Source organism: Oncorhynchus mykiss, chromosome 18, assembly GCF_057628025.1.
Source record: "Oncorhynchus mykiss isolate SJ-2025 chromosome 18, ASM5762802v1, whole genome shotgun sequence".
NCBI lineage: Eukaryota > Metazoa > Chordata > Actinopteri > Salmoniformes > Salmonidae > Oncorhynchus > Oncorhynchus mykiss.
In genome coordinates, this window is record NC_143039.1 from 961,525 (window position 1) to 972,509 (window position 10,985).

Genomic DNA, 10,985 nt, shown 5'->3' on the forward strand with positions numbered 1-10,985 from the left:
TGGGCTTCTACTAATAATGTGTTTAGTTGTTGTTTTAGTGGGATGGGCTTCTACTAATAATGTGTTTAGTTGTTGTTTTAGTGGGATGGGCTTCTACTAATAATGTGTTTAGTTGTTGTTTTAGTGGGATGGGCTTCTACTAATAATGTGTTTAGTTGTTGTTGTTTTAGTGGGATGGGCTTCTACTGATAATGTGTTTTGTTGTTGTTTTAGTGGGATGGGCTTCTACTAATAATGTGTTTAGTTGTTGTTTTAGTGGGATGGGCTTCTACTAATAATGTGTTTTGTTGTTGTTTTAGTGAGATGGGCTTCTACTAATAATGTATTTAGTTGTTGTTTTAGTGGGATGGGCTTCTACTAATAATGTGTTTAGTTGTTGTTGTTTTAGTGGGATGGGCTTCTACTAATAATGTATTTAGTTGTTGTTGTTTTAGTGGGATGGGCTTCTACTAATAATGTGTTTAGTTGTTGTTGTTTTAGTGGGATGGGCTTCTACTAATAATGTATTTAGTTGTTGTTGTTTTAGTGGGATGGGCTTCTACTAATAATGTGTTTCGTTGTTTTAGTGGGATGGGCTTCTACTAATAATGTGTTTTGTTGTTGTTTTAGTGGGATGGGCTTCTACTAATAATGTGTTTTGTTGTTGTTTTAGTGGGATGGGCTTCTACTAATAATGTGTTTAGTTGTTGTTGTTTTAGTGGGATGGGCTTCTACTAATAATGTGTTTTGTTGTTGTTGTTTTAGTGGGATGGGCTTCTACTAATAATGTCTTTAGTTGTTGTTGTTTTAGTGGGATGGGCTTCTACTAATAATGTATTTAGTTGTTGTTGTTTTAGTAGGATGGGCTTCTACTAATAATGTATTTAGTTGTTGTTTTAGTGGGATGGGCTTCTACTAATAATGTGTTTCGTTGTTGTTTTAGTGGGATGGGCTTCTACTAATAATGTATTTAGTTGTTGTTGTTTTAGTGGGATGGGCTTCTACTAATAATGTGTTTCGTTGTTTTAGTGGGATGGGCTTCTACTAATAATGTGTTTTGTTGTTGTTTTAGTGGGATGGGCTTCTACTAATAATGTATTTAGTTGTTTTAGTGGGATGGGCTTCTACTAATAATGTATTTCGTTGTTGTTGTTTTAGTGGGATGGGCTTCTACTAATAATGTGTTTTGTTGTTGTTGTTTTAGTGGGATGGGCTTCTACTAATAATGTGTTTAGTTGTTGTTGTTTTAGTGGGATTGGCTTCTACTAATAATGTGTTTCGTTGTTGTTGTTTTAGTGGGATGGGCTTCTACTAATAATGTATTTAGTTGTTGTTTTAGTGGGATGGGCTTCTACTAATAATGTATTTAGTTGTTTTAGTGGGATGGGCTTCTACTAATAATGTATTTAGTTGTTGTTTTAGTAGGATGGGCTTCTACTAATAATGTGTTTAGTTGTTGTTGTTTTAGTGGGATGGGCTTCTACTAATAATGTGTTTAGTTGTTGTTTTAGTGGGATGGGCTTCTACTAATAATGTGTTTAGTTGTTGTTGTTTTAGTGGGATGGGCTTCTACTAATAATGTGTTTTGTTGTTGTTGTTTTAGTGGGATGGGCTTCTACTAATAATGTGTTTAGTTGTTGTTGTTTTAGTGGGATGGGCTTCTACTAATAATGTATTTAGTTGTTTTAGTGGGATGGGCTTCTACTAATAATGTATTTGTTGTTTTAGTGGGATGGGCTTCTACTAATAATGTGTTGTTGTTGTTGTTGTTTTAGTGGGATGGGCTTCTACTAATAATGTATTTAGTTGTTGTTGTTTTAGTGGGATGGGCTTCTACTAATAATGTGTTTCGTTGTTGTTTTAGTGGGATGGGCTTCTACTAATAATGTGTTTTGTTGTTGTTTTAGTGGGATGGGCTTCTACTAATAATGTGTTTTGTTGTTTTAGTGGGATGGGCTTCTACTAATAATGTATTTAGTTGTTGTTTTAGTGGGATGGGCTTCTACTAATAATGTGTTTTGTTGTTGTTTTAGTGGGATGGGCTTCTACTAATAATGTGTTTCGTTGTTGTTTTAGTGGGATGGGCTTCTACTAATAATGTGTTTTGTTGTTGTTTTAGTGGGATGGGCTTCTACTAATAATGTGTTTTGTTGCTGTTTTAGTGGGATGGGCTTCTACTAATAATGTATTTAGTTGTTTTAGTGGGATGGGCTTCTACTAATAATGTGTTTTGTTGTTGTTGTTTTAGTGGGATGGGCTTCTACTAATGTGTTTTGTTGTTGTTTTAGTGGGATGGGCTTCTACTAATAATGTGTTTTGTTGTTGTTGTTTTAGTGGGATGGGCTTCTACTAATAATGTGTTTAGTTGTTGTTGTTTTAGTGGGATGGGCTTCTACTAATAATGTGTTTAGTTGTTGTTGTTTTAGTGGGATGGGCTTCTACTGATAATGTGTTTTGTTGTTGTTTTAGTGGGATGGGCTTCTACTAATAATGTATTTAGTTGTTGTTTTAGTGGGATGGGCTTCTACTAATAATGTGTTTTGTTGTTTTAGTGGGATGGGCTTCTACTAATAATGTATTTAGTTGTTGTTTTAGTGGGATGGGCTTCTACTAATAATGTGTTTAGTTGTTGTTTTAGTGGGATGGGCTTCTACTAATAATGTGTTTTGTTGTTTTAGTGGGATGGGCTTCTACTAATAATGTATTTAGTTGTTGTTTTAGTGGGATGGGCTTCTACTAATAATGTGTTTAGTTGTTGTTTTAGTGGGATGGGCTTCTACTAATAATGTGTTTTGTTGTTTTAGTGGGATGGGCTTCTACTAATAATGTATTTAGTTGTTGTTTTAGTGGGATGGGCTTCTACTAATAATGTGTTTTGTTGTTGTTTTAGTGGGATGGTCTTCTACTAATAATGTGTTTAGTTGTTGTTTTAGTGGGATGGGCTTCTACTAATAATGTGTTTAGTTGTTGTTTTAGTGGGATGGGCTTCTACTAATAATGTGTTTTGTTGTTTTAGTGGGATGGGCTTCTACTAATAATGTATTTAGTTGTTGTTTTAGTGGGATGGGCTTCTACTAATAATGTGTTTAGTTGTTGTTTTAGTGGGATGGGCTTCTACTAATAATGTGTTTTGTTGTTGTTTTAGTGGGATGGGCTTCTACTAATAATGTGTTTTGTTGTTTTAGTGGGATGGGCTTCTACTAATAATGTATTTTGTTGTTTTAGTGGGATGGGCTTCTACTAATAATGTATTTAGTTGTTGTTTTAGTGGGATGGGCTTCTACTAATAATGTGTTTAGTTGTTGTTTTAGTGGGATGGGCTTCTACTAATAATGTGTTTTGTTGTTTTAGTGGGATGGGCTTCTACTAATAATGTATTTAGTTGTTGTTTTAGTGGGATGGGCTTCTACTAATAATGTGTTTTGTTGTTGTTTTAGTGGGATGGGCTTCTACTAATAATGTGTTTAGTTGTTGTTTTAGTGGGATGGGCTTCTACTAATAATGTGTTTAGTTGTTGTTGTTTTAGTGGGATGGGCTTCTACTAATAATGTATTTAGTTGTTGTTTTAGTGGGATGCGCTTCTACTAATAATGTGTTTCGTTGTTGTTTTAGTGGGATGGGCTTCTACTAATAATGTGTTTCGTTGTTGTTTTAGTGGGATGGGCTTCTACTAATAATGTGTTTAGTTGTTGTTTTAGTGGGATGGGCTTCTACTAATAATGTATTTAGTTGTTGTTGTTTTAGTGGGATGGGCTTCTACTAATAATGTGTTTCGTTGTTGTTGTTTTAGTGGGATGGGCTTCTACTAATAATGTGTTTCGTTGTTGTTTTAGTGGGATGGGCTTCTACTAATAATGTGTTTCGTTGTTGTTGTTTTAGTGGGATGGGCTTCTACTAATAATGTATTTTGTTGTTGTTGTTCTAGTGGGATGGGCTTCTACTAATAATGTGTTTCGTTGTTGTTTTAGTGGGATGGGCTTCTACTAATAATGTGTTTCGTTGTTGTTGTTTTAGTGGGATGGGCTTCTACTAATAATGTGTTTAGTTGTTGTTGTTTTAGTGGGATGGGCTTCTACTAATAATGTGTTTTGTTGTTGTTGTTCTAGTGGGATGGGCTTCAACTAATAATGTGTTTAGTTGTTGTTTTAGTGGGATGGGCTTCTACTAATAATGTGTTTCGTTGTTGTTTTAGTGGGATGGGCTTCTACTAATAATGTATTTAGTTGTTGTTTTAGTGGGATGGGCTTCTACTAATAATGTGTTTAGTTGTTGTTTTAGTGGGATGGGCTTCTACTAATAATGTATTTAGTTGTTGTTTTAGTGGGATGGGCTTCTACTAATAATGTGTTTAGTTGTTGTTTTAGTGGGATGGGCTTCTACTAATAATGTATTTAGTTGTTGTTTTAGTGGGATGGGCTTCTACTAATAATGTGTTTAGTTGTTGTTTTAGTGGGATGGGCTTCTACTAATAATGTATTTAGTTGTTGTTTTAGTGGGATGGGCTTCTACTAATAATGTGTTTAGTTGTTGTTTTAGTGGGATGGGCTTCTACTAATAATGTGTTTAGTTGTTGTTGTTTTAGTGGGATGGGCTTCTACTAATAATGTGTTTCGTTGTTGTTTTAGTGGGATGGGCTTCTACTAATAATGTGTTTAGTTGTTGTTTTAGTAGGATGGGCTTCTACTAATAATGTGTTTAGTTGTTGTTGTTTTAGTGGGATGGGCTTCTACTAATAATGTGTTTCGTTGTTGTTTTAGTGGGATGGGCTTCTACTAATAATGTATTTAGTTGTTGTTTTAGTGGGATGGGCTTCTACTAATAATGTATTTAGTTGTTGTTTTAGTGGGATGGGCTTCTACTGATAATGTGTTTAGTTGTTGTTTTAGTGGGATGGGCTTCTACTAATAATGTGTTTAGTTGTTGTTTTAGTGGGATGGGCTTCTACTAATAATGTGTTTAGTTGTTGTTTTAGTGGGATGGGCTTCTACTAATAATGTGTTTAGTTGTTGTTGTTTTAGTGGGATGGGCTTCTACTAATAATGTGTTTAGTTGTTGTTGTTTTAGTGGGATGGGCTTCTACTAATAATGTGTTTAGTTGTTGTTTTAGTGGGATGGGCTTCTACTAATAATGTGTTTAGTTGTTGTTGTTTTAGTGGGATGGGCTTCTACTAATAATGTGTTTAGTTGTTGTTGTTTTAGTGGGATGGGCTTCTACTAATAATGTATTTAGTTGTTGTTGTTTTAGTGGGATGGGCTTCTACTAATAATGTGTTTAGTTGTTGTTGTTTTAGTGGGATGGGCTTCTACTAATAATGTGTTTAGTTGTTGTTGTTTTAGTGGGATGGGCTTCTACTAATAATGTGTTTAGTTGTTGTTTTAGTGGGATGGGCTTCTACTGATAATGTATTTGTTGTTGTTTTAGTGGGATGGGCTACTCCCAAAATGTCTAGGCTTCCCAAGCTGGAGCCTCTTGGCGATAGGAGTCGATCCGGTAATGATGATTTATAGTGACTGTCTAGACCTGTCATCTGACTGTCCCCACCACCACTCCACTGCTGTATGTTAACCACTAACTAACCACTAACTAACTACTAACTAACCATCTGTCTGTTCCTCATCTAGCAGCCTGTTCATGCTGTTGTTTCTTCTCTTTCACTAACAGCTGATGATGTCTCTTATTCCATGTTAAACACTGACCCCATTTCCTCTCTGTCTATAGAGCATGTTAAACACTGACCCCATTTCCTCTCTGTCTATAGAGCATGTTAAACACTGACCCCATTTCCTCTCTGTCTACAGAGCATGTTAAACACTGACCCCATTTCCTCTCTGTCTACAGAGCATGTTAAACACTGACCCCATTTCCTCTCTGTCTATAGAGCATGTTAAATACTGACCCCATTTCCTCTCTGTCTACAGAGCATGTTAAACACTGACCCCATTTCCTCTCTGTCTACAGAGCATGTTAAACACTGACCCCATTTCCTCTCTGTCTACAGAGCATGTTAAACACTGACCCCATTTCCTCTCTGTCTACAGAGCATGTTAAACACTGACCCCATTTCCTCTCTGTCTATAGAGCATGTTAAATACTGACCCCATTTCCTCTCTGTCTACAGAGCATGTTAAACACTGACCCCATTTCCTCTCTGTCTACAGAGCATGTTAAACACTGACCCCATTTCCTCTCTGTCTACAGAGCATGTTAAACACTGACCCCATTTCCTCTCTGTCTACAGAGCATGTTAAACACTGACCCCATTTCCTCTCTGTCTATAGAGCATGTTAAATACTGACCCCATTTCCTCTCTGTCTACAGAGCATGTTGAACACTGACTCCATCTCCTCTCTGTCTACAGAGCATGTTAAACACTGACCCCATCTCCTCTCTGTCTATAGAGCATGTTAAACACTGACCCCATTTCCTCTCTGTCTACAGAGCATGTTAAACACTGACCCCATTTCCTCTCTGTCTACAGAGCATGTTAAACACTGACCCCATTTCCTCTCTGTCTACAGAGCATGTTAAACACTGACTCCATTTCCTCTCTGTCTACAGAGCATGTTAAACACTGACCCCATTTCCTCTCTGTCTATAGAGCATGTTAAACACTGACCCCATTTCCTCTCTGTCTATAGAGCATGTTAAACACTGACCCCATTTCCTCTCTGTCTACAGAGCATGTTAAACACTGACTCCATTTCCTCTCTGTCTACAGAGCATGTTAAACACTGACCCCATTTCCTCTCTGTCTACAGAGCATGTTAAACACTGACCCCATTTCCTCTCTGTCTACAGAGCATGTTAAACACTGACCCCATTTCCTCTCTGTCTACAGAGCATGTTCAACACTGACCCCATTTCCTCTCTGTCTACAGAGCATGTTAAACACTGACCCCATTTCCTCTCTGTCTACAGAGCATGTTAAACACTGACCCCATTTCCTCTCTGTCTACAGAGCATGTTAAACACTGACCCCATTTCCTCTCTGTCTACAGAGCATGTTAAACACTGACTCCATTTCCTCTCTGTCTACAGAGCATGTTAAACACTGACTCCATTTCCTCTCTGTCTACAGAGCATGTTAAACACTGACCCCATTTCCTCTCTGTCTATAGAGCATGTTAAACACTGACCCCATTTCCTCTCTGTCTACAGAGCATGTTAAACACTGACCCCATTTCCTCTCTGTCTATAGAGCATGTTAAACACTGACCCCATTTCCTCTCTGTCTACAGAGCATGTTAAACACTGACCCCATTTCCTCTCTGTCTACAGAGCATGTTAAACACTGACCCCATTTCCTCTCTGTCTATAGAGCATGTTAAACACTGACCCCATTTCCTCTCTGTCTATAGAGCATGTTAAACACTGACTCCATTTCCTCTCTGTCTACAGAGCATGTTAAACACTGACCCCATTTCCTCTCTGTCTACAGAGCATGTTAAACACTGACCCCATTTCCTCTCTGTCTACAGAGCATGTTAAACACTGACTCCATTTCCTCTCTGTCTACAGAGCATGTTAAACACTGACTCCATTTCCTCTCTGTCTATAGAGCATGTTAAACACTGACTCCATTTCCTCTCTGTCTATAGAGCATGTTAAACACTGACTCCATTTCCTCTCTGTCTACAGAGCATGTTAAACACTGACCCCATTTCCTCTCTGTCTATAGAGCATGTTAAACACTGACTCCATTTCCTCTCTGTCTATAGAGCATGTTAAACACTGACCCCATTTCCTCTCTGTCTATAGAGCATGTTAAACACTGACTCCATTTCCTCTCTGTCTACAGAGCATGTTAAACACTGACTCCATTTCCTCTCTGTCTATAGAGCATGTTAAACACTGACTCCATTTCCTCTCTGTCTACAGAGCATGTTAAACACTGACCCCATTTCCTCTCTGTCTATAGAGCATGTTAAACACTGACCCCATTTCCTCTCTGTCTACAGAGCATGTTAAACACTGACCCCATTTCCTCTCTGTCTACAGAGCATGTTAAACACTGACCCCATTTCCTCTCTGTCTATAGAGCATGTTAAACACTGACCCCATTTCCTCTCTGTCTACAGAGCATGTTAAATACTGACCCCATTTCCTCTCTGTCTATAGAGCATGTTAAACACTGACCCCATTTCCTCTCTGTCTACAGAGCATGTTAAACACTGACCCCATTTCCTCTCTGTCTACAGAGCATGTTAAACACTGACCCCATTTCCTCTCTGTCTACAGAGCATGTTAAACACTGACCCCATTTCCTCTCTGTCTACAGAGCATGTTAAACACTGACTCCATTTCCTCTCTGTCTACAGAGCATGTTAAACACTGACTCCATTTCCTCTCTGTCTATAGAGCATGTTAAACACTGACCCCATTTCCTCTCTGTCTACAGAGCATGTTAAACACTGACCCCATTTCCTCTCTGTCTATAGAGCATGTTAAACACTGACCCCATTTCCTCTCTGTCTACAGAGCATGTTGAACACTGACTCCATTTCCTCTCTGTCTACAGAGCATGTTAAACACTGACCCCATTTCCTCTCTGTCTACAGAGCATGTTAAACACTGACCCCATTTCCTCTCTGTCTACAGAGCATGTTAAACACTGACTCCATTTCCTCTCTGTCTACAGAGCATGTTAAACACTGACCCCATTTCCTCTCTGTCTACAGAGCATGTTAAACACTGACCCCATTTCCTCTCTGTCTATAGAGCATGTTGAACACTGACTCCATTTCCTCTCTGTCTACAGAGCATGTTAAACACTGACCCCATTTCCTCTCTGTCTACAGAGCATGTTAAACACTAACCCCATTTCCTCTCTGTCTACAGAGCATGTTAAACACTGACCCCATTTCCTCTCTGTCTACAGAGCATGTTAAACACTGACCCCATTTCCTCTCTGTCTATAGAGCATGTTAAACACTGACCCCATTTCCTCTCTGTCTACAGAGCATGTTAAACACTGACCCCATTTCCTCTCTGTCTACAGAGCATGTTAAACACTGACCCCATTTCCTCTCTGTCTACAGAGCATGTTAAACACTGACCCCATTTCCTCTCTGTCTACAGAGCATGTTAAACACTGACCCCATTTCCTCTCTGTCTACAGAGCATGTTAAACACTGACCCCATTTCCTCTCTGTCTACAGAGCATGTTAAACACTGACCCCATTTCCTCTCTGTCTACAGAGCATGTTAAACACTGACCCCATTTCCTCTCTGTCTACAGAGCATGTTGAACACTGACTCCATTTCCTCTCTGTCTACAGAGCATGTTAAACACTGACCCCATTTCCTCTCTGTCTACAGAGCATGTTAAACACTGACCCCATTTCCTCTCTGTCTACAGAGCATGTTAAACACTGACTCCATTTCCTCTCTGTCTACAGAGCATGTTAAACACTGACCCCATTTCCTCTCTGTCTACAGAGCATGTTAAACACTGACCCCATTTCCTCTCTGTCTACAGAGCATGTTAAACACTGACCCCATTTCCTCTCTGTCTATAGAGCATGTTAAACACTGACCCCATTTCCTCTCTGTCTACAGAGCATGTTAAACACTGACTCCATTTCCTCTCTGTCTACAGAGCATGTTAAACACTGACCCCATTTCCTCTCTGTCTATAGAGCATGTTAAACACTGACCCCATTTCCTCTCTGTCTACAGAGCATGTTAAACACTGACCCCATTTCCTCTCTGTCTACAGAGCATGTTAAACACTGACCCCATTTCCTCTCTGTCTATAGAGCATGTTAAACACTGACCCCATTTCCTCTCTGTCTATAGAGCATGTTAAACACTGACCCCATTTCCTCTCTGTCTATAGAGCATGTTAAACACTGACCCCATTTCCTCTCTGTCTATAGAGCATGTTAAACACTGACCCCATTTCCTCTCTGTCTATAGAGCATGTTAAACACTTACCCCATTTCCTCTCTGTCTATAGAGCATGTTAAACACTGACCCCATTTCCTCTCTGTCTATAGAGCATGTTAAACACTGACCCCATTTCCTCTCTGTCTACAGAGCATGTTAAACACTGACCCCATTTCCTCTCTGTCTATAGAGCATGTTAAACACTGACTCCATTTCCTCTCTGTCTATAGAGCATGTTAAACACTGACCCCATTTCCTCTCTGTCTACAGAGCATGTTAAACACTGACCCCATTTCCTCTCTGTCTACAGAGCATGTTAAACACTGACCCCATTTCCTCTCTGTCTATAGAGCATGTTAAACACTGACCCCATTTCCTCTGTCTATAGAGCATGTTAAACACTGACCCCATTTCCTCTCTGTCTACAGAGCATGTTAAACACTGACCCCATTTCCTCTCTGTCTACAGAGCATGTTAAACACTGACTCCATTTCCTCTCTGTCTACAGAGCATGTTAAACACTGACCCCATTTCCTCTCTGTCTACAGAGCATGTTAAACACTGACCCCATTTCCTCTCTGTCTACAGAGCATGTTAAACACTGACCCCATTTCCTCTCTGTCTACAGAGCATGTTAAACACAGACCCCATTTCCTCTCTGTCTATAGAGCATGTTAAACACTGACCCCATTTCCTCTCTGTCTATAGAGCATGTTAAACACTGACTCCATTTCCTCTCTGTCTACAGAGCATGTTAAACACTGACCCCATTTCCTCTCTGTCTACAGAGCATGTTAAACACTGACCCCATTTCCTCTGTCTACAGAGCATGTTAAACACTGACCCCATTTCCTCTCTGTCTACAGAGCATGTTAAACACTGACCCCATTTCCTCTCTGTCTACAGAGCATGTTAAACACTGACCCCATTTCCTCTCTGTCTACAGAGCATGTTAAACACTGACCCCATTTCCTCTCTGTCTACAGAGCATGTTAAACACTGACCCCATTTCCTCTCTGTCTACAGAGCATGTTAAACACTGACCCCATTTCCTCTCTGTCTACAGAGCATGTTAAACACTGACCCCATTTCCTCTCTGTCTATAGAGCATGTTAAA

General features: G+C 39.3%; 1 protein-coding gene across 6 annotated transcripts in view; it reads left to right on the plus strand.

Moving 5' to 3' along the window:
- LOC110510643 (ADP-ribosylation factor-like protein 13B) overlaps nucleotides 1-10,985 on the plus strand; it is a 50,662-nt gene that overhangs the window by 32,293 nt on the left and 7,384 nt on the right. For 3 of the 6 annotated variants that reach the window (XM_090206888.1, XM_090206887.1, XM_090206886.1), the window contains one exon: nucleotides 5,402-5,470. The exons of the other annotated variants lie outside the window; for them this stretch is intronic. In XM_090206888.1, coding sequence (XP_090063014.1) covers nucleotides 5,402-5,470 — 69 coding nt within the window. The remainder of the gene's footprint in view (nucleotides 1-5,401; nucleotides 5,471-10,985) is intronic. 6 annotated transcript variants of the gene reach the window in all.